The sequence below is a fragment of the Vicugna pacos genome, chromosome 2 (genome assembly GCF_048564905.1).
Source record: "Vicugna pacos chromosome 2, VicPac4, whole genome shotgun sequence".
Classification (NCBI taxonomy): Eukaryota; Metazoa; Chordata; class Mammalia; order Artiodactyla; family Camelidae; genus Vicugna; species Vicugna pacos.
In genome coordinates, this window is record NC_132988.1 from 18,924,702 (window position 1) to 18,948,459 (window position 23,758).

General features: G+C 38.4%; 1 protein-coding gene across 1 annotated transcript in view; it reads right to left on the reverse strand.

The window, feature by feature from the left end:
• HHIP (hedgehog interacting protein) overlaps positions 1-23,758 on the reverse strand; it is an 85,848-nt gene that overhangs the window by 50,873 nt on the left and 11,217 nt on the right. Inside the window, exons 3-4 of the mRNA XM_006209918.3 lie at positions 22,065-22,221; positions 21,004-21,205 (exon numbers count right to left, since the gene is read on the reverse strand). Coding sequence (XP_006209980.1) covers positions 21,004-21,205; positions 22,065-22,221 — 359 coding nt within the window. The remainder of the gene's footprint in view (positions 1-21,003; positions 21,206-22,064; positions 22,222-23,758) is intronic.

Genomic DNA, 23,758 nt, shown 5'->3' on the forward strand with positions numbered 1-23,758 from the left:
AATACCATTCGTAAATGATAGTCTAATGTCTTCAAAGATTTGCATCGATATAATTTCTAAGAGAGGAGTGCACTGAGATTAACTAATTGACCACTTAAATCCAGGGTCAATCAACTTTATTTCTAATGGGTCAGACTGTAAATATTTAAGACTTTGAGGGCCGTAGAGTCTCTCTGTGGCAAGGAGTCAAGTCCACTGTTGTAGCACAAAGGTAGCCACAGATAATCTGTAAAGAAACGGTGTGGCTATGTTCCCATAAAACTTTATTTTTAAAAACAGGCAGTGGGCCAGATTCAGTCTGCAGTTTGCCAACCCTTAATCTAAGTCATCACCACATAGCATGTCTTAAGTATACTTTACTCTGGCCCACAAGCTATATGAGATCCACATACATAGAAGCAGTTGGTATAATATATTACATGCTTCAAAGTCAACTACTTAACTATAATCTTAAATTCAATTTCCAAGAACCAACCATTGTAACCACAGTGATCTTTTGTTAATTCTTTAATTAGCTCCACAGTTTTTAAACCATGAATCAACTTTTATACTCAGAAATTCTCATAAATATATCACTCATTATTCTTTATTTCTACTATTAAAAGGGGGGATAAATAAAGTAGCACTTGTTCTGGTCATTTATATTCTGGGAGGATTGAGATTAGGAAGATATTTTATCTCTGTTCCATCTGATCCAAGTTTCTTCATTTTAAAGAGAGAATGAGGAACATAGGATTGCATTATCAATAGTATAAGCAAATGAGTAAGATTTCAAAACTCTTGAACAAGACCATAAAATCCTACAGTCTGACAAAAGAGCTTGATTCTGGAAGTTACTACTTTAATGTGGGCCAGATTACAAAACCAGAGATTTCTTTTCAGTGCTTAAACTCTCTCAGGTTCTGCCTTTCTTTTTCTCTCTCTGCCTAAAACAATTGTTTCTTCTCTGAACCCAAAGATTCTCAAACTTTCTCACCACCAAGATCTGTACCTGAGAAAGAAGCTGCAATTTGTTCCCGCTAAACTAAACAGACGGGTAAGGAGAAGGAGCGATTTTTCTCAGGGATATCTGAATTCTAACAGAGGTCAAGATTGTCCAAATTTGATGGATAATCTTTAAAAATATGTTTCACACATCCTTGCTTTTTTAAATATAAATTTATCTTTTTCTCAACGTCTTAGTGTTCGCCTTTGAAAACAAGATCTCCTCTGTATTTTATTTTCACACCGGGAGATTTTTTTCCCAAAAAGAATTCTAATCATCAATAACATTGATGCTGCTGTTCCGTGTCTCTCCTTCTGAAATTCCACTTGATTGAAATTATCCTTGAGAAGAGATAATACTTTTATAATACTTTTTAATAATACTTTTATAATTATTTTATACTTTGATATTGGGGATGTTTTGAAAGAAACAAATCTAACCCATGGTGAACAGTAGGTGACAAGTAGTGCCATGCAGACCTGTGCTTTGTGTTCATGGAAAAGCACTACTTTTCCTTTGATGGAGAGCGCCTGAACAAGAGGCAGGTACTGTTACCCAGACATGAATCCATTGGTTGTGCTGTCTGGCCTTCAGGGAATGTGCTGGTATGAAGTTGTTTCTGCCCCACAAATCTGCTCCTTTCCAACTCCCACTATCAGTTTCCACTTCTCAATAAATTGGCCTCTGCTGTGCCCTCCTGTCCTCCGTCTTTCTAATCCACTGCTCACTGTCACTCAGAAACTTGAACCTTCTGGGAACACCAACAGCGAAATATCAGACTTGTTAAATAATGAAGATTAATTTGATACAATATAATTCAATGTCAGTATGGCTCTGTGCGGCTAACCAACCCCACACCAATTATTTTGTCTCTCCAGGCTCTAGTTTCCTGACTGAGGAATGGAGGAGCTAGGTTGAATGATTCCAAGGGTTCCTCCAACTTCGAAAACTTTGATGATTTTATGACTCAAGCACGTGGCACTTGGTAACAATTTTCTTAGAAGCTCAGAAGTCATTTTTGCTTAATTTTGCATTCCCAGCTCTGTCCCTAAAAGTTGATGTTGAACTCACTTGCCAGACAAATGAGACGCGAAAGCGCAGTGCTGTGATCTAAGAGGTCCACAGCCTCTCCTAGGAAATTGTGAAATCCAAAAAGCTTTCAAAAGCAAAAGCTTTTTAATAAGTTCTGTGCAAAACTTATTGCCAGCAAAACTAGACCTGAACTGCTGGGAAGAAGTTTACAGTCTTTATCCTGCTCAGTTGGAATAGTCAGATGTTCTTCTGCAGATAGATTAATATATTTACTACCAGGTGCATCCCAGACCCCATCAAGGTTGTCAGATAAAACGTAAGATGTGAACCTTCTTGACTAAGTATAAATCTGAAAATCCCTGAATTCTGAAACTTACCTGGTCTCAAGGTTTCATATAAAGGATGGTAAGGGAGAGTGAACCTGACAGATTTCCCAGGATGACCTGAAATCTACAATATTTCAAACTTTGTGTCTAAGAATAAATAGCGCTTGGCATGATTTACATGTTTTTCATGTACTTGCATGTACATTCTTTGAAAACTGGTAATTTTCACCATGTACCTTTTAAATCATTAGTTAATCAACATATTCAGTTACTAAGTAGTTCCCCATTCCCTGTTATGGATAAATAGAAAGTTTATGCATTTTAGCATTTTTCAGATCAATCCTGGGAACAGTGAGACAGCCTCATACGAAATAAACGAACAAGTAAATGAGGAGATGTTTGCACCTGCTTAGAAAGTAACTGGGATGCAAATCCAAAGGCCCTTTTTCCTCCTTCTTACTCTCTTTCTAATACTGTAAATCTGTATCTGAATGTTTGCAATCAATTCATTGTAATCCATCAACATATTAAGACAGAATTTCTGGACTTTGCCCAGTTCCTCAGGCTCAAATAGAAGAAGTCCACTAAACATTCCCTGAATGAATGAACCCATCAGTGAATGGATGACACCCTGATAGCCACCTCCCCCATGTGGAGCAGAGCTGCATTATTTTTGCAGATCCATAAAATACAGAAAAAGTAGTCAGTAAGTTCCCACATAGAGACCTTCAGAAAACAAATTATCCCTCTGAGCTGAGTTCCATAGCTCTGTCGCCTTTTGGATCAAACAGAAAGTAGCTTTACTAACATCTTTGGTTAACAGTCCTCTGGCCGATCCCACCTGAACCTTCCATGGGTGAAAAGCCAGTTTCAAAGAAAAATACCTTCCCATCATTTGACATAATCACGTGGCAGAATGAAAAGTCTGACAAGAGGTCAGGGTGGGGAAATAAAGCAGAAGGGTCAAGTTATGGCAACTTTCTACATGAGCAAATTAATCGCTGCTTTCAGAAAGAATGGATATGACAGACAATGGTCTAACAAACGCTAAGGAAAACAAGTTCATTTCTTCAGTGAGGGATAGTGAGCTCATAGGCATGTTTTTGGGCAGAGAGAACAAAAGAGAAAGTCTGTCATATACTTACGTAATACTATTCCTTTTTAAAACTCAGACATATAAGACATAAACTAGTTTTTGTTTTCACTCGAAAGAAATTAACTTTTAATTTTTGAATGCTTACTGCAGGTAGTGAGCATTCATTTGAAGAACATGTTTAAATGTGACAAAGGTTTTCAATAAGAAAACAAATAATTAATTTAAAGATTTTTCCTAATGTTAGAGATGAAAGTATACACATTCTTGGGTAGAGTCGGGATTTGTGCTTCTCAAACTTTCTCTTGTTTTCATTTAAGTGAATAAACAAGAACAGATTTTAATGTGCTTATTAAAAACCCAGCAAAGGCATACTAACAGACTTATGAGGATATTCAAAATCTAAAAAATGGCAATATTACTCTTTAAGTAGTCTACAGCACATTAATCATACCATTATGACTAAAGACTAATTAAAACCTGTCACACTTGTTTACGAAAGTTAATTAAATTGCACAAAATGAGCTCAACATCACTGGAAAGCAAAGGGAAGCTTTAGAGCCATAGGGTGAAAATATCCTAAAATTTTATGTTACAAAACAAAAATATAAAACATTATAGCAAATGTTTCATATTCCCTATTTAAGCATTTTGCAGACAGACCCCTACACGCTTCTGGGATTTTTGCAGGCTTGGATGCAAACTCTCCAGTGACTCATGAATAAATATGATTAATGGATAGAACTTAGTAGAAATTTTACAAAAGCCTTTCAAAAGCAGGGCAGGACTGTGGGTTGTGCAGATGTGTTTCTTACAGGGCCTCAGCTACCAGTTTTGGAGACGGATAATTTTCTGCAATTTAAAAGCTAGGAAGTCAGTCTTTGGGGCCCCATTGTTTCTGCTGATTTTGCAATGCTTCCTGATGTGTATTTTATGAGTACATCAAATCTAGGTATCTTGGGCTACACGTCTTAAAAAGAAAGGTAGACCTAAGCAAGAAACCAGTACTATGTGAACATTCAGAGAACACCACCTCATTAGGTATACTGGACCCGCAGAAAGCTTTCGTTGGGTTGCTTTACAACCCTTGAAAGTCCTTGAAATATGACTCAGAGGAAAGCCTAGTAATAAGCAGCACAGGGAGGAAGCAAGACAAGACCGAGTACTGCGAGCCTGCTCTGCTTTAATAAGCAGCCTCGTTTGCCCAGTGAGCCGCGGGCGCTGGTGCCGGGACTGCCCAGCGCTCACTCCCACCTCCGCCGGGAACAGCGCTCCGATCTCCCTTTGGGGCCTTACCCCTTCCTCACTCGGAGTTTAGCGCTTTGGATCATGCTGCTCTCCTCCCGCGGCTCCAGACACCAAGGGCAGGTGACCCAGGCAGCACACCGCGGGCCCGCGGCAGCCCTCGGGGGAGAGTAGCCCTCGTTCTCCTGGGCTTGCTAACCCGGGAGGGCGGAAGCCCGGAAAGGCCATCATCGGTGCCGCAGGAGGAAAGCCTGCCCAAGAACCGAGCCAGCGCAGGCGAGAGCAGAGCCAGGGGCTGTTTTTTCTTTTGTGATTAAGCCCGTTTGAATTGCGTTTCTGTTTTCCCTAGGATCTTCTCCCTTTGCGTTCATCTTTCAATTCTTTCTAGATCCATTTCTTAAGCTGCCTTGTCCTCCAGACGAGAAGCTCTCAGATCCCCTGCAAGGAGAAGCAGCCCGGAGAAGGCAGCTGGGACCCGAGGGCCTAACCCCTCGCTGGGCGCCGGCCATAACCATCCTCGCTGTCCTCTGCAGAAAGAAACTCAGAATCCCTGCGTATATGAGACCCATTATGGGGACTGTCTCTCGCCTCAGTTTACATGTCTAGCCCCATCCTGATCTTTTATCCAGAGATAAACTATATTTAATCCAGAACTATATTTTATTCAGAGATAAACTATATTTAAGACATCCATGATGCTTCCCGCATGAAAGGCTCTTCCGTCTTTTCTGCCCATACCATTTAAGAGTTATTCCCAGGGGGTGGGAATAGCTCAGTGGTAGAGCTTACCATATGTAAGTACCTGGGTTCAATCCCTAATGTCTCCATTAAAAGAAAAAAATAAGTTATTCCCTATGTGAGGCACCACCATCCTCAGATGGTTGGAGTTCCCTGTTCTTTCCCCTGGGATCTTGGCTTAGACTCGGCTTAGACTTTGGGAATAGTGTGTACCAGGTCATTTATTCTGTCTCCTCTCCCTTGTTAACCAGAGTGTCTCATGTCTCTGTTGCTTTTCCTCCCACCAACCATTTGCTTCGGTCACAGCACTCTGATCTTCCTCTGGGGAACTACCTGCCACACTCCAGGTCCTGTGTTTTGGGTCAGGTTCCAGAAATGGCTCCAGAGATGGGCCCTGCTCAGTACCTAACACACAGGAACGTCTCCTAGTCCATGTTCAGTGATAATAGCAAGACTCCAGGCAAGGAAAAGTAGAACATGCTGTAATGATTAAAATGTCAAGATACTTCCTGGTAGAATTTTTGAGAAAACAAAACCAAAACCAAACACACACACAAACCAAAAAACCCTCAGCCATATTTCAGTAGGAGCACACAGAATGACAACCAAGTCCTTTTGGTAGGATTAAAACAAGCAAACAGCCTAAGATAGTTTGAATATTCGTATCTTCATGGGTCATTTATTGTATTCTAGGCATTGCTTCCCAATTCGTGTCACAATTATAAGTTTGATGGCCATTTTCTCAAGTAAACTCTACTTAGGGTGATCAAGGAATCCAACTTACATCTTGCTGTACCATTTCTACAGCTCCCACATCCAGAGAGAAACAGCTGGGGCGGGGCGGGAGGAAGAGGACCTTTTGTGCTACAGTTTTGGAAGCACATGCCTATGTATTCCTAATGTTATTGCCACCAATTTAATATTTTCTCCATCATTTAAAGATTGCTCCTTGTCTGTTGATAACTTCTTTACCATTGAGTTTTTCTCCTGGGTGGCATTTAAACTATATTTAAAACTTACATCTTGTTTATATACACTCTTGAGCCAGGGCCTTTGGTTTATAGGAAAGAATTTGCTGACCTCTCCTCCTCCCCACTAGAAAATGACTGAAGTTACACTAACTGCTTCTAGGACTGCATATTGTTGAACTCCTCAAAGGGCTGATACCACATGCAAAGCTTAGACCGCTTGGCTTTGCTTATGTTACAATCTGATGTATAAATCAGAGAGATTATAGAAATATTCTACATTTAGTCTGTGCATTTACATACCTAAACAATGTCTGATTAAAAATTAGGTGTGTAATTTGGGGGGAAAAGCTTAAATTTAGCAATATTTCATTCAGCAACACAGTGTTCTATTATATATGGGTATGCGTATATATGCACACCATATATATACATACATATATATACACATATATATACGGACACCCATAGTTACATGTATATATGATACACTTATAAACAATAAAACTGAGCAGTGAACTACTTTTCTTTATGAAAGAATTAAAAATACTGGACCTTCCGATGTCATCCAAAACTAATGGGACAAGAAGAAAAAATTAGACATTCATGGAATTAAAACATAGACATCTGGGTCTACCTAACTTACGCCCTGATCTTTACCAGGAAATGAATGATCACTTTGTATTTTATCTCCTGTAAAAGAGCATTATTTCCCCATGTTTTAGTATAAGATAGCCAAATAAGGGTATTTTTTTAATGCAAACCTGAATCTGAATTTGTACTGGTGAGGATTTTGATGTAATTATTCCCCAAAAGCACAATAAAAGATTTTTCATAACGGAGACAACACAAAAATTGACAAGACCTGTTTTCAATAACTAAATATTTTTGTGAAAAAAAATAAATGTATTCTGATTCAAGATCTTCATTTATCTTTAATGGCGCTTACAAATTTTCAAGTGCCACAATAAATTCAAATGAGCAAAATTACAGGGATTAAATTTTCTACAGTGTTTCCCAAATGTCACCCAAGGCAGTCATCATTTAACTATGAATCCGTTTTGAACTCATTTATATTTCAACTCATCCAATGTTTGGCAGTTAAAAGTAAACTGTACAAACAGCAAGCACACTGGCAGGCTTCACTGGGAAGCTGAGCGACAAACGTGTGATTAACACTATCTTATGGGCACAGGAGAGGTCTCCATTTTAATAGGATATCCAACAACATGACTAAATGCCTCCCAAAAATTTAGAATTAGAAATGCAAAGGTTAGATAAAGTTAAAGGTCATTCCCCTCCAGGCAAGAGGGGGCCAACTCCCTACCAAGTTCTAGCAGACTTGCTTCCCTAGGGCACATCATAAAAGTAATTTACTGACAACTCACCTTACCAGGGGTCATTTGGGGCCTCAAGTCTTCTGGAATTCACTTTTAAGAAGCATGATTAAGTGGGGACGACCACTGGCTCTAAAGTATTTATGCTGAGAACAAATGCCTGTCAGAATTAAATCCTTTGTGTGTGGTGGTTTCAGACTTAAAAAAGATGTGTGCCCTGATGAAAAGCACATATATTCTGTTCACCAAATTCAATCTTAGAATGAGTATTGGTTAATTGATTTATTAGATTCAAAAAAGAATACTCCAGAAAGCCAAATAGACAACATAGCCTAATAAAGTGGAGAATGCATTTACCAAGTTAGTTAAACCCTTTTCAATCTTTTCGAGTCCAGTGTTGTCTCACACTGAAGGAAAAGCATTTTCAAGTTATTTCCAGGAAAAATGAAGATGCTAATTTAAAGAAAGCCAAGAAAGTTGACTTACTTTAAAATTTTTCCAAGAAAAGCTATTTCCTGATTAAAACAAATCTCTTGCTTTTTGTGTTTTTGGTAATTCTGACATGAAATACTGGGTTTTACATTAGATAAAGATGCATTTTCCACATTAAAAAAATTACGAAAGGTTAAAATATGTGTGCATCGGACAAAATTAAAACAGATCATCTGACACTGCATGTGGGATACAGCTCTGATCTCTATGCTGCGTGGAAACGAGGCTGGTACTTTGAATTGCACAGCACACATCTCAGTAAGGGGATGAGGCATACGATTTCAAGGAACACCCACAATGAAAAGGATTCTTTCCAAACAGAGAATTGTTTTGGAATACGTCAGGTTAATTGGCACCATGGGACTGCTCTCAAGGAAACAGCACTGAAATCCTTACATGTGCAACTAAAATTATCAAGCGTGCATTACCCTCTTTGCCTTTTCAATTTTTCACGTCTAGTTTACTCTATCCACGACCAAATTAACTTTCGTAGATTCACAGGCAGGTAGAAAAGGAGATGGTTGTTTTGTTTCGTTTTGTTTTCCCCACCAGCATAGTTTACAGCCCCAAAAGACTGATTAGTTAAGGAGGTTCCATTGTCGAAACAAAGAAGAAACTCACTGAGGATATCTGGGAATATTCTATTTTAGTGAGTGAGTTATGGGTACTGTAGATGGAAGGTCATTATTTTGTCATTTAAATAGCTAGAAATTCCCTACAGCATTTGCATAGCCTCCTTCTTAGAGGGCCATAGTTTTGTATTCTGCCATTATTTTAATCCTGTCTGATTTAAGGATACCTGGATTTCGGTTTCTTATATACTAAACCCAAGTATAATTATCATTTTAAAAATAATCACCTGATCCCCTTCCTCTACTGATGTGTGAATTTCCCAAAGAGGAATGTGTGTGTGAATACACAACCAGTCTTAGTGGTGGTTACTATTTTCATGAATTATCATTCATGATTGGTATGGAGTGAGCCCTCTTTTTTATATTACCACAATTGCTATTTTTCTGTAACTTACAACCTTTCACTGGAGCCAATTAAATGTTCTATGTTGCTAATGTCCAGAGTTTCAAAATTTGCAACTTTAAAACTACAGGAAAGAAGGTATATATTTGGTAAACACCATGTGTAAAAATGCTTACATTTAATGGAGTAAATTTCTAAATACTCCTCCAAGTACTGACATGCTGAAGATTGGAAATGAAAGGAACCTCAGGTATTACTGATCCTCTGATTTTTACAGAGGAAAAATTGAGGCTCAAGTCAATGATTGGTCCAGGGGCACAAAGCACTTTCATAGCAGAGGTGGCACCGGAAGTCAGGATTCTTCCCCATGTCCCTGCTTCCACCCCTGTCCCGCCTAGCCCGCTATCTCTACATGGCAGCTACTGATCTTGTTTAAAAAGTTCAAGTCAAATCATGTCGCTCTTGTGTTCAGAATCCTCCAGTGATTCCCCATTTCATTCACCGTAAAAGCCAAAGACCTTAGGAGGACATGTAAGACCCTACATTATCTGATGCACACCTTCTACCCCCACCATCACCACACAGATGCTCAACTCTGCAATCTTATCTCCCAGGGTGACGCTCCTCTTCCTTCACTCAGCTCCGTACTGGTGTCTTCCCTAGCACACCAAGAACTGCCCACTTCAAGGTCATGATCTACTTTTACCTTCAAACTCAGGTTTGAAAATTTACCACCCTGTTATTCCTACACATTAAAGACATTATATTTCCATTAACTGAAATGTGAAGTCTCACTTTATGCTGAGTTAGGCAGCTTTTAAAAGTTTCACTGGAGTAACAGTGACCACACAGAAAGGCGAGGGCACCTGACAATGTGGCAGGGTGCCCAGTGGGCTCTGCATTGGGAGACACTGCCTGTGTTTCTGTATCGGTACGAAGGGGAGAAAAAACAAAAACAGAGTAAAGCAAAGTAAGCCCTACACCCTCTGAGCCCGAGCAAGTAGGGAGTTGCCATGCTGGGGTCACACTGATCGCTTCTCTTTACCATAATTTTCTTGGAAAGCGTTGGAGACTTGCACTGCTGTTTCACAGAATTTTAGAGATAGAAAAGACCTAAGGTATCATTTAGCCTAGTCCTCTGCTGTCAAAGATGAGGATGCAGAGATCCCAGAAGATTAAGCAGACTGCTCCAAATCACACAACCACGGGCAAACTCAGTGGATGAGTGCGGCCGCCACCCGGAGCTTAGTTCTCACACATAACCAACTAAGGTGGGACATTACAAGAAAGAGACACATGTGAGAACCAAGGCGTTGACAACTGATGCTGTTGCCAGAAATTTTAATAGTTATTTACAAGGGAAGAGGCTCACCTAGTTAGTGGTGCCTGTCAGACTTTTTTTGTTTGTTTTTCTTTCTTTGTTTCATTTGTTTACTTTTATGCAGAAGTTTTATATGTACTGACATTTAATCAAAGCCTAAATCTTAAGACACATACACACACACACATACATAGACACATGTGCACATGCACACACAGAGCCTTCTTTGGACAAGGAGATATTGTCTTTAGGTTGCAATTAAGGAACTTATGCAATTAACGAACTATGCCAACTATTGGGTAAATCTTTTTGGAGCTAGCTACATTACTGCAAGTCACAAAATCCTAACTAAGATCAGCCCCAGGGTGGTGTGTGTGGAAAACCTTGGCATAAATACATTATTAATGTCACAGGGTCAATCTGATCTTCCAAACCCCTGGAGATTTAAACAGAAGCTTTAATGGTGGTACAGAGCAAAACCACAGACTGGGTAAGAGGCAGAATGAGCTATGCGGCTTTTTCAACCTCAGGTCACAAGCTTGAGTCCAGTCTAGGCTGGTAATTGATAACTTATGACAGATGTTTGGTGACCTGTGTGTGGCGGGAGTCAGTTCAAGTTTTGTTTCACTTTTCCTGAACAGGTGTGTTCACATCCATCCACAAAGATATTTGCACTGTGGGAGTCTGATCACCAAATCTTTCATAGAAAGGCCAAGACTTTAATGGGAATTAAATTCGGTTATCTTTTTATCCCCTTAAGGGTTAGCACTTTCCGAATTTTTTCCCAACCTCAAGCATCTTCCATTCACACTGTGCACACAGTCTTTTTCTCTTTCTTTCTTTTCTTTTTTTTTTTTAAGGAATTCTTCAGAACAGTTTCAAACTACAGGCTAAGGGTTCTTAGAACAGATGTGTTTTCCCTAGTGAGAAATAGCCTGAGGACAAATGTCATTTTATTTAAGTTTGTGATCCATTTGGATCAAAGGTGCTTTAGGATAAGAGGCTGTTTCAGAAACAGCTTATTAGAAATAAAAAAAGAGAAGTAGAGAATTTAGTTACTCTTAAAGAGAAAGCCAGAATATTCAATATTTGAATATTTGGAAGGAACATTCATCTTTAAGATCTTTAAGATCTTTTGTCATAATGTTTTATTTTAATATAATAGCTTCCGTTTATTGGGTTCAGTTTTACAATCAGATTAAATAACTTCAATCACTAGCAATGATGGAATTAGTGTAGATCAAATTCATTGATGCTCCTTTTCTGTCCTTGTCCCACTACATAAATGTATGATGGAGTAATCAGCACATATTTTATCTTAAACAAATAATTATTTTTTAACAGATTTGCTGTAATTTGAAGTGTAGGCCTGTGAAACTGCACAACATTTTAAAATGAACGAATAAATGAATTTAAAATAAATTGAATATGGCAGGCCCAGATAGAGTAAAACGGAAATTCACTAGAAGAAGCATTCAAATTTTACCTCCTTTTAGATAGTAATTCCTGAAAGCCACTATGACTGTGTGTATTGTCACCTAGTATCACAAAGTCAAGCTGGGTTAGAAAACGACATGAGGAGAAAAAGATTTTCTCAAGGTTTTCCCATTATAATACGTTATAGAATGGTCTCAATAAACAGCATCTCCAAAGATGATTTTAATTTCTAGGCAGTGACTCATTTTTTCAAAATGTCCTCAGTTCTGGCCACTTTGATATTATGATAGTTCAACATAACTGCACACTTTCAGACTTAAAAAACAAAACTAAATGTCAATTGTTGAAAACCATGAATGAATACCATTAAGATGTATTATAGTAATTGATAATGTTTATTGTACATAAATATTATATATTGTATAAATAACTCTCTCTATATTTAGTTTATAAATATAAAAATGAAAGAAGACTGTTAAAAGCAAAATGCTGCATCAGCAAACTCCCCAAATTGGTCTTAGATAGGAAGACACAAATCAAACAAACATGCTTACAGATTTAGGAAGTTTTCTGTAAAGTATTGAGTTAATGTGATAGGAAAAGGGTCTACTGCAGCCCGGGGTCTGAGAGGGAGGAAGCTGAGGTCATTCCATTTATATACTCTTGCACCTGATCTCCTGCACATTTCGTGAGAAATTAACTGATGTCTGTTGTGTTGTTTAATTTTGAAACCTTCCTTCAAACTTCTCCCTTCCCTGATTTCCTAGGACAGTTTTACTGACCTGTCTTTAAACAAAAATATTTTGTTGAGTAGAACACTCTTTGTATTATGACCTTACATGTTAATTTTACAGCAACTTTGCTCAATTGCTCCCCACCCAAATCCTGAGATTCTAAATCTGTGCTTTGAGCAATAGTGGCTAGTGGGCAAAAATATATGCCTTCTTAGTTTTCAGTCTCAGTGTATTTCCTTTGCAAATCCTACAATTTATTAACTCTATGGCAGAGTGACACAAACCATGGTCCAAAATAAACACACAAAAAGACCTACATTACTATAATATCCAGGTTGAGAAAAACTACTCTGAAAGCAAGGAAATGCTGATGAAAGCTTGCTGCTGTACTCTTGGGTCAGCTGCTTTGTGCTTAATCATGGTGAGGCATGTGCTCTGAGACACTCCAGAACTGGGGATTTTTGCATCATGAGGTAGGTAGCAACGCCCCACACCTAATGCCAAAAGGTGATGATGTAAAAATGAAGATGTTTTCTTCCTCTGGTTATATATTTAAATAAAAACAGATTCTAGGTTTCACATTTTGAATGGAAGAAAATCCACATACATACATCAGTATAACTTTGTTTCCAATGGACTGCCATATAATTTTGGTGCAAACTCGAACACTATCATAGAATCTCCATAAATTATCATCCAATCTCATATTAAGGGGGGTTGTTAAATACCAGGGAGTGTAGCTAAGTGGCCACTGGAGCTGGTGAGTCATTTCATGTCAGTATGACAGATGATGGTAACAGCGAATGCTTACAAAGTACTTTGGATTCATGTGAGATTGTGCCTGTAAATGGTAGGTGCAACCTTTTATTATCTCCAGTCTACAGATGAAGACCCCTAGCCTAGAGGTTAAATAACTCGCCCAGGGTCAGAGAACCCGCACATGGTGTCGACACAGTGACTAGAAGCCAAGTCTCTCTGCCTGACGCTAGATCTAAGCCCTCAGCCTCCTCACCGTCCTACCGGACAGGATGAGCAGCACCTGAGCATGCCTACATCCCGTCACCAGTCTCTGCTTCTTGAACATTCATGCTCCCAGCCTCTCCTCCTGTGCAGTGCTGCCAGTCAGAAGCACAGAGCGGCAGAGCCCCGTGGTGGAGGGCAGGGCGTCCGACAACTGCCTAGGAGATCCAGCTCTGGTACTGGCTAACGGTGTTCTCTTGGGCAGTTCCCTTAACTTCTGGGCCTCAGTCTTCTCATCTGTGAAATGGGATATTCACACCTGCCTCACTGGGTGACTGGAAGGATTACAGAGGTACTTTAGTTAATGGCTTAAGAAAGCAAATGCTTAAATAATGGTGGTTATAATTAGTAAGAAAGCAGATTAGAGCATCCTTGCTAACATCATGGCTGCCTTGAAGACTATATATAGTACTGGGAAAGAAAAGCTATTGAATGTCTCTAAAAGGGAGTGCTGTGCTACTTTGTATAATACAGAGATAGTTTTCTGACACCTGGGATTTCCTTTTCACTAGATAATAGAGCCACTGGAGAGCCGCGCCAACTCATGTTACCAACAACTCTCCCCTTTTCCCTTTCTAGTCAGAAACCGCGAGGTGGTGGCTGTCGGGTCCAGACAGATGCGATTTAAAGGTGGTAGAGACCTTCTGTAGGGTCCAGATTTCTCGGTTTTTCGCTTGTTTTAAATGATTACCATAGGGCTTCTGAGATTTATAGACTCTATTTCCTTTGCCCTTCAAGTCTTAGATAAATATAAAGACATTCACATAAAAACTTTCCTCACCTCAGCTGTGACTTATGGGACCTAAAACATAGGAGAAAGCCGGTCTTTACTCAACCAGAGGGACCTTACATTCTCCATGTCTGCTTCAGTCAAAAAACGATGCATGCTAGAGAGTGACTTATAGATTAAACTGGCTCATACTACAGAGATATAGCATACCTCTGTCCATTTATATTTATTAAAATGTTTTATCAATAGTATTGCAAATGCCAAAATAAAGAAGTAAGAGCAGCAGAAATGAAATTAATTTAACCAAACAGAAAATTACACCAAGATTATTTCCCATGACCTAGGGACTTTTTGCTTCACACACAAAAAATGATTTCCCTGTGGACAGTCACAGTAGATTTAAAATGAGATTAGACTTATTTAAAAATTGAAAAGAACATTTTTACACAGTACAGGGCATTTTGATGTAGTGTCAGCAACACTCAATAAAATAAAGACAGTTGGATTTAATACCATATCATTACTACCTTGATATAAAAAATAACTGCAGTAAAATTTTTTACTTGGGGATCTACATGTTAATGGTTTGGAACCAGAATTTTAAACTACCCAAAAAAGAAGGCATGTAGAAGTTTTTATTTGGGGGAAAACTATTCCATTAACTTTCTACCACTTTTAGAATGAATTTAGCTAACAGCTATTTCCACCACTACAGAAATTCTCTTTTAGATATTTAATAACTTGTAATGCAGTAATTTGATAGGTCAAAAACTTTCAAATATAGTAGTCACTATCTGCAAATCCCAAACTCCCAACTTATTCCTCCACCCTCCAATATCCTCCCCCAGGCATCCACAAGTTTGTTTTCTATGTCTGTGAGTCTGTTCGGAATTTGCAGATACTAACAACTGTATATAAAGCAGATAAACAACAAGGCCCTACTGTACAGCACAGGGAACTATATCCAATATCTTGTAATAACCTATAATGAAAAAGAGTATGAAAAGTTATACATATATAACTGAATCACAATGCTGTATACCAGAAATTAATATAACATTGTAAACCGACCATACTTCAATAAAAATATATTAAAAAAAAACCTAAAAAAGTCATGTATACAAAACATTCCAGAATGGTGATTCTTCTATTGTAATGTTTAGTAACTATATTAAATAAATGTTGCTGCTTTCTTTCAACTGAACACACCTCCTTTCAACCCAAAGGATGCTTAAATCAAAGGATGCTTAAAAGCAGAGTTCTAACAATTTTATGAGAAAGCATTTGATATGCAACACAATCATCACCATATGTGTGTGTGTGCTGTTTCCAAGACCACTTTTGCAAAGCACATGGCTTCTCATTTATGCTCTGACTCATTTCACTTAAACAAAAATACACTAACACTTCACGGGCTGCCTGCCATACGACCGCCAGTTAAAGACAGAGGGAAACGCAAAAGGTAAGGTCTCTGACAAACTTCAGAAAACGGGGACGTCAACCCCAGTGGGCTGCTGAGCACTTACATTTCACCAAACTTTCGCTGCTTATAATTATGCATGTGATTTACAAGCCTGTGAAATCAGAGGCTGCCCGGTCAGGTCCTGCCCCGGCGCACCCTGCATCCTCCTCCACATGCTTCTGTGGCTCCTGGGTGCCGGGGCCACAGTCTCTCAAGAGCCCCATGTCAATGGGCTCACTCACCCGGACAATCAGCAGCTTCCAGCCTTATGTCCTCTCCTCCCCTGGTAAAAGGACTGCTTCGAAAAGCATCCTTTGAAATGAGGATGCAAGGAGATAGAGAGGGACGGGGTGCAGGCACACTTGTTCCAATGACAGACAAATCTTTAGCTCTGTCTGCTGCGTGCTGCTGTGGGTGTAAGCCCCTCGGTCCTCCAATCCCCCACAAGGACAGTGTGTGTTCCCCGGGGAGGGGAGGACCCTGGAGATGACAGGTGCAGGCTTGTCCTGACTGCTGCACACATGCAAAGCTAAGGCTGACTTTCAGATCCTCGGTGGCCAGGGGAAGTTTGGTAAAATTACAGTAGAGTAACTTCCAGTGTCCTTGTCATTTTTTTAACAAGTGTTTTTAGATTTAATAGCAAAAACTACATATTTTAGGAACAGGAATGAGAACAGTTTTGCCAACTAGCTGAATATCCGATTCCCAAAGGGAACAAAAATGGAGAAAAAAAAAACAAACCACACAGGGTTAAGCAATTGTCCAATTAGAAATAACTGTTGAGATTTTTAAATGTCATTTTTCAAAACTTTATATCAAGACTCTTACACCGCTGCCAGAGTTAACTCATCTTGCTCAAAGCAGACAAGGAACATGTGTAGGTCAAGTAAATGACACAATGTACAGGGCAGTGACAACTGGTGTCCAGCTGTTTGCTCCCAGTGGTCATCTCAATAGTAGAATTGGGGCGGAGACTGGGCAGAGAAAATGTGTCTCATTCCTTGTTCAGGTGACCCAGGGGTTTGGTTATGCACTGAAATCACCTGAAAAACATACCAATGCCTGGGTCCCAACTCCAGATACTCTGATTTAATTTGGACAGTGGGATTTTTAAAGGCTCCCAAGCAATTCTACTGTGCAGCCATCCTGGAAAACCACTGGTCTATCATTCCCAGGGGCCTCACATAAATGAGGCTGGTTCTAGGACTTGCCAGAAGTGCTGACTCTAAATTCAGGTATAAGCTCAATTTAAAAATTCCGAATCACCTTGGAAATGTTCCTCTTTGAGATAAAACAACATCAACCACAAACAAGGTTCATGCCCCTCACCCCCCCCACCACACATACACAATGAAGATTTTAAAGTCTGCTCACCAGTTGGACACTTGAGCCATTTTTCATAGTGTCAGTACTACTGGCCAGCTTGCTCAATGAACTAACAAGTGGTCAGCTTGTTCAGTGTCACCAACGATCTAGCAAACCACTACCTAGTTTCAAAACATATTTCTGACTCACTCTTGGCAATTTCACAAAGCTCCATCTTCGAGGATTTGAGCTGTTGGGAATGGAATCACCTTTTCCTAAATGAAATGGCCATTTAAATTCATACGGCACAGAAGTTACTCCATTAATCCAACTCCACGGTTCATTTCCGATAGCAAAAAGAAGTTAATTCCTTACTGGTGCTTTGCATTTTCACTTGTAATTTTCCTAAGTGAAACAATACACACACAGGGTACTGAAATCTCCTACAATACAGGCAGGAGAATCTGGGTGTTTAAAAAAAGACACTATATTTTTAGCTTCAGTCAGGATCCATTTGGGGAGGGGTTGTCCAACTTCCCTATATGATTGGCTCTTTGCTGGAGATATAAGAATCAGGGCTGGTAGAGGTTTAAGGAGATTCACCAAGTCCAGCTCTTTGCCACAAAAGGGTCAGTCCTTTACCAGGTGACAGAAATCACTGTCAATTCTTAATTGACAGTAAGCAGAAAAGGAATTCCAGATTCCCTTATAACCAGCACTAGCTTTCAGAAACTCTCACAATCAAAGAATTCTTCTTTATGTCTGATTAAATATACTCATACTGATCATTCATTAATATCATGGTGGGATCACCACTGTAGTTTGTACTATATTCATTTCAAACATATGAAGGTTGGGTTTAGTATACGTTAATTCCATGCTTTGAGTACTGCAGTCAATACTTTGGTCTATTAAAATAGCTTTATCCCTTTCCTCTTAGAATTTTAAAACTGAAAGAATAGAGAAGTGATATGCATAATAATTTATGAAAATTCCTATTTGCATTATCCATGCAAAATGATCACCGATGAACACAGAACACCACCGTGAACACACTAACATTTCAAATATCAAGAAGCCCAAAAAATTACTATGAAATAGCTGTGATGATGTCTTCACTTCAGAAGTCTCAAAGGGGCATACCACAGAAATCAATGGTAAAATCAGCTCATGAGTGGGTTGGTATCTGCCTCATCAAACCAACGGTAGCCACTTCTAACACTGCCAATCCATGACTTGTGACAGGAGTTCCTCAGAGACTGGGCTAAAGGCCAGTTGCTGTGTTACCTATTTGAGGTGGTGAGGATGTGATCCTGTTACCCACCATAAGGTACACACTCAAAAATCCATGTGATAGATTCCTATCTTATTCACATCACTAGTGTCAAATTCTAAGGGAATCCAAAACACGCACTTTAAAATACATCATTTTAGGTAACTCTACATACGTAGAGTTTGTATTCTACATATGTGGGAGAATGGAGTTGGAAGTTTATTTTAAGCTCCAGAAGCCCTGCAGTTCTGCTAGGAAAGGAAGGTCAAAAGAGGTTCGGCAGAATCACAGCACTGCCGTCATTTGGTCTGTTACAGGCTTACCGCACAATGAAATGCCTCAACCTCAGAGAAGATAAATTTTCATTCAATAATCCCAGTGAATGGGCATAAATGAAAAAAAAAAACCAGAGGGATTCTGAAATTACTCTAATCAGAAGAGAGGCATTCTTTAGGCAGTTAAATTGAAGTAGAAACAAGAGCAACGGTTTTTACTTCACACAACAAAATCTTGGAGTATTCTGAGCCCATTTCTTTCACCTACATTTTATCATATATATATTTTAGCACCAACGTTTTAAGTAAAATAGTATTTGAAAACTCTGTATTATTCTTTCAAATGCTCAGAGATCTAGTATATTTCGGAGTAAACTGGCATTGCAGATCATGGTATATATCCTTCAACTTAATGATGCTCTTTCTGTTAGTGAATTTTGAAGAAATCATCCACGATCAGGCTAAATAATATATATAAGAATGATAAATAACATTACATACAATGATAAAAAGAGAAAATACTATGGTCAGCCTAAATATCTCACAATAAGGAAGTGGAATACTCAAAAGAGATGGAAAAAAGCTAAGTTTTTGAGAAAAGCTTCCCAATCTGCTAGCATACGCATGACATATTGGGAGGTGAAAAGAGAAAGCTAAAAAGATATATCTAAGGTTTGATTTCAATTTTATCTTAAAGCTTCTTCGGAAAAAAGCTACAGGAAAACACATTCTGTATTTCCACGTTTATTAGTATGGACCTTTATGACCTTTGTAGTCAGGAAAAATTTATTGAATTTTAATATAAAAACTGGAAGAAAGTGTATTGAAATGTTAAGTCATCTTCTTTAATTGATGGGATTATAGGTGATGATTTTTAAATACTTTCCCAATGTTTCCTTCCACAGAGAGCATGTTTAACTTTCATGGAAAGAAAACCACACTTCCAGCGGGTGACGCGCTTGCTGCTGCATCTTTACCCTTTGCTCCTGAGGTACCACTGGCAGCTAGTTATCCGAACCCATGTCAGAATGTATTTATTGAACTCTGATGTGCAAAACACTAACGCTTCCCTGTAAGAGACTTTCAATTATTTGCTGTGAACTGTAATGAAAAATTTGATTGGGAGAAAGTGGAAACTACTGATTTAAACAGCTTTCCCAAATGATCTGTGTCTTGATGCCGAAGTCCTTTTCCTCAAAGGCCCACAAGTACCACAAGGTACTTCTCTTACTACGCAGTACATCTGGGTGATGCTGTCACCATGTGACCTTGAGGTTGGGTGGCCCCAACAACAGGCATTCTCTGTACTCTAATTTAAAGTCATCGTAATTATTTTACAGGGTAGGTACTGAACAGATGGGCATCAGGAGTATATTCATATTTTTTTCTGATTTGTTTCTTCTGGTTCTGATGTTCTCACCTTTGAGTAGAACTCCACAAAGCCAGGAAGAGCTTATCTCTATATGAATAGAAGAGTAGAAATGCTCCTTTGATTTTGTTTCTAGTTTAGAAATGAAAACGATGACCAGTTCTTTCCAAATCATACCATTAATCTGCTTCATTCTAAAACTGTCATGAACTGTCAAATGTCTTAGCTTCAGAACACCAGTTTGTCTTACAGCTTAGTAATGCTAAATACTGTACCATGTTACTCTATTGCAAAACAAAAGACAACGATTTTATTGATATCCCTACTAGATTATTTAACATAAGAATTCAAATTGGAGAAGTGGGAAAGAAGGCAATAAATGTGCTTGTATATTATAAAAGTGGCTAGTTATAGATAAAAATATTTGACTTACCTGTAAAAATATTGTTGAAGGAAGTAGTAGCGTTTTTAATGACACAGACTCAAACAGATGCAGTAAAAGAATGATTGGCAATTGCCAAAATAATCAAAAGACCTCTTTGTTTCTGCTAGCAAATGTTGATACACGATTCTAAGTATTATGCCTGTTAGACAATATTTAAACAAATACTTTATAAAAGCAAGACTTATTTTTAAATATGTAAATTACATGGGAAAACCATGTCAAAATAGCAATCTGATTGCATGGCTTAATAGCCACCAAAAACCATTAAAAATGTAATGTCACCACCCTGATTTAGTTGTCATAATTATTGTTCCCTTATGTTGTCTCCTTATTTGCTCCTATATTCTTTTTTTTATTACAAACAAGTACCTTTAGTGAGGATAACACTAAAATAAAATTAACATAGCCAGAGCAAAGATAAATAAAATTTAAAAAGCCAACCTTTATTCCACTTTGAACAAGTTTGTGAATGTCCAAATAAGGCTCCTTGAAAATTTCTCCTTCGGGGGTAAGGATCTTCACGTAACCTTCTTTTTCCAGAATGAAGAGACGGTGTGAGCCATCCCCGCTATGCAGGGCGCTGACAGGCTGGCGCAGCCCACTCACAACCTCCTGAATACAGAAGCAGTTGTGTTTGTGCTTTCTAAACAAATTAAAGAAAACCAGTAAGCGTTTCTTGAGATGATGGAGGTAAGGGATGCACTCAGCATCCTCTTCAAAATACATTTCCTCTAGGAATCAATGGTTTTGAGGGTCAGGATGGGCTGCTAACCCAAGGACACAATGATTCTTTTCAATGGGGTGAAAAAAAAGCCTTCTATCAGAAAGTAAAGGAGGGACTCAAAACACATAAGTAACAGGGTGGGCGTACAGTTCAGTGGTAGAGCGCATGCCTAGCATGCACAAGGTCCTGGGTTCAATCTCCAGTACCTCCATTAAGGAAATAATTAAGTAAACCTAATTACCTCCCCCTGCAAAAAAATAAATAAAATAAATGAACAACAACAAGAAAACGAAAACACACAGGTATTTTAAAATTTCACAAGCTCACGATCTCATCTTTCAGTGACTATTAATTAATATTAGCTTTACTCACATTAATTACTGTGATTTAATTAAACCTTACAGAAGGGCCCTCAGAGAGAAAGTGCTAAGATCTATTTCTAAAACTCTGATTTGCTAACGATCATTGTGCTGAATATTCCCACAGCAGCATGAGCTGACAACAGTCATAAAATTCAAGTTTAAAATGACAGTCATAAAATTCCCATGAATCTCAGAGAAGCCAAGCTCATAATAGAAGATTGGTAGTCTCAGCATTGAAAGCATTTAAGGGAATATGATTTTAGAGACGCAAACTACCAAAAAAAAAAAAAAAAAGCATCTGGCGGCTATGGCTGCTGGATGTGAGCACAGCCAGTTGACTCAGCGTCAAAACCACAAGCCTTCTCAGTTTTGGTTTGTTTTTTTTTTAAGATTAAAGAACATTTATCTTTATGAACCTGCTGATCTCTTCCACTTTGTCGTATTCTTCCATCTGGTCCAAGGAGTTAGATGCTGGTCCTCTGACTTGTTTTCTTGGAAAATCTGGAAAGCACAAGCCACCGTCTTTTCTTGCATAGTAAAAGCAAAATTCATCAGCAGTAGTTTGAAGGAAACCTTTAAAAAAAAAAATGTAAGAAGACTCATTAGAAATATTTAGTGTCATAGTAAAAACACTGGATTTGAAAGACAAAATAAAGGGTAAGAAATTTTTAGGAACTATATGAATATTCTAGGAAAATATATAGACAAAAATAAAAGAACAATTTTTTTTAGCTTGGGATTTCTATTCCTTTTTTAACCAAAATTTAAGAATTGTAGTAAAAGTGAAATGATTTTGTGTTGCAGATCTTAAAAGGCTCCTATGAAATAGACCTGATAGGAATCCAGCATTAATCTCGTTATTGCATTGATTCTATTTTCAAGTTTCCCCAGTTACCGTACTTTGCACTTTCCAGCTTATCTGATGACAATTTAGCAATTTTTCCCTACAGTTACTAGTAACTTCCTAAGAAGAACAAATCACCATCAAGAAAGAGACAGACCATCAGGAGCCAGTCTGGGTCACTTTAAAATTCTTATTGTACTGTCACTCACATATGATTAAATAATGAATCTGATGAACAGCACCAGGTCATTACATGGTGTAGCAAATGACTGACGCCTTGCAATAAGCAAGCAAGGAACTGATGCTAACAACAGAGCCTCCATTTTCAAAAACATAAGTGCCTTTTTCTTGCACCTCACTTATAGGAGAGAGTGTCTATTTTGTAATATAAAAATCTTTAAAATAGCCTTTCAATTTTCTCAAGCAGAAGAGCTGACATACTACCCCTCACTGAAAAAAAATTAAACTTAGCTAAAATGAAAATGTGGAGCAGACTTAAACTTCAAGGGATCTGAAAGAAAGACCTTTTTTTTTTCCGTTTCTTACAATTAAGAATTTTATCAAATAAAAAGTTTAATAACAAAAGAGACTCATTACAAAAAAGCCTTTTGACATTACTTTTACAGTTTGAGTTAACAGGTGTTTTTTTGGGGGGAGGTATGTTAAATTAATAAGATTCACTTCCCTATTCTGATAATGATTTTGCTATTAAAATATGATGATGCTATCAGAGTTGACTTTTTATGATGTCCCAAATTCCTACTTCTGGTCTCATACCTTTAGTTATGCTGAACGTTTTGATTTTTACCTAACAAATCAGATTATTACTCCTAATCAGTTCTGCAATAAAAGCATCTAGTAACTGAAAGTTTAGAAGTTGTAGAACATCCAAGTTTGCAAGGATTGGCAAGAACAAGAATTTGAGGACAACCAAGGGAGGCTTAACAACAGAACATGAAAACACTATAAAGTTTATTTTCTGTGAGCTTGACCTAGATCCCCTCAAACCTAAAACCAATCTTAGAATCTGAGAGTCCAAAATGGTTAAAACATAATATACATTTTGACCTAACTTTTGGGTTAAATGTGTCACCCCTAAATTTCTGAGACAGACTCCTCTTCAAGCCCAATATCCGACTAAGCTATTGGGAAATGTTCTGTCTTTGGGAAGCAGGCAAGTAAGAGCCAATGTCCTTGGGAGTGTGTGTGCGTGTGTGTTTTAAGGGAGCAGAACAAGGAGGCATGGCAGCTGGGAAGGGTGCTCCC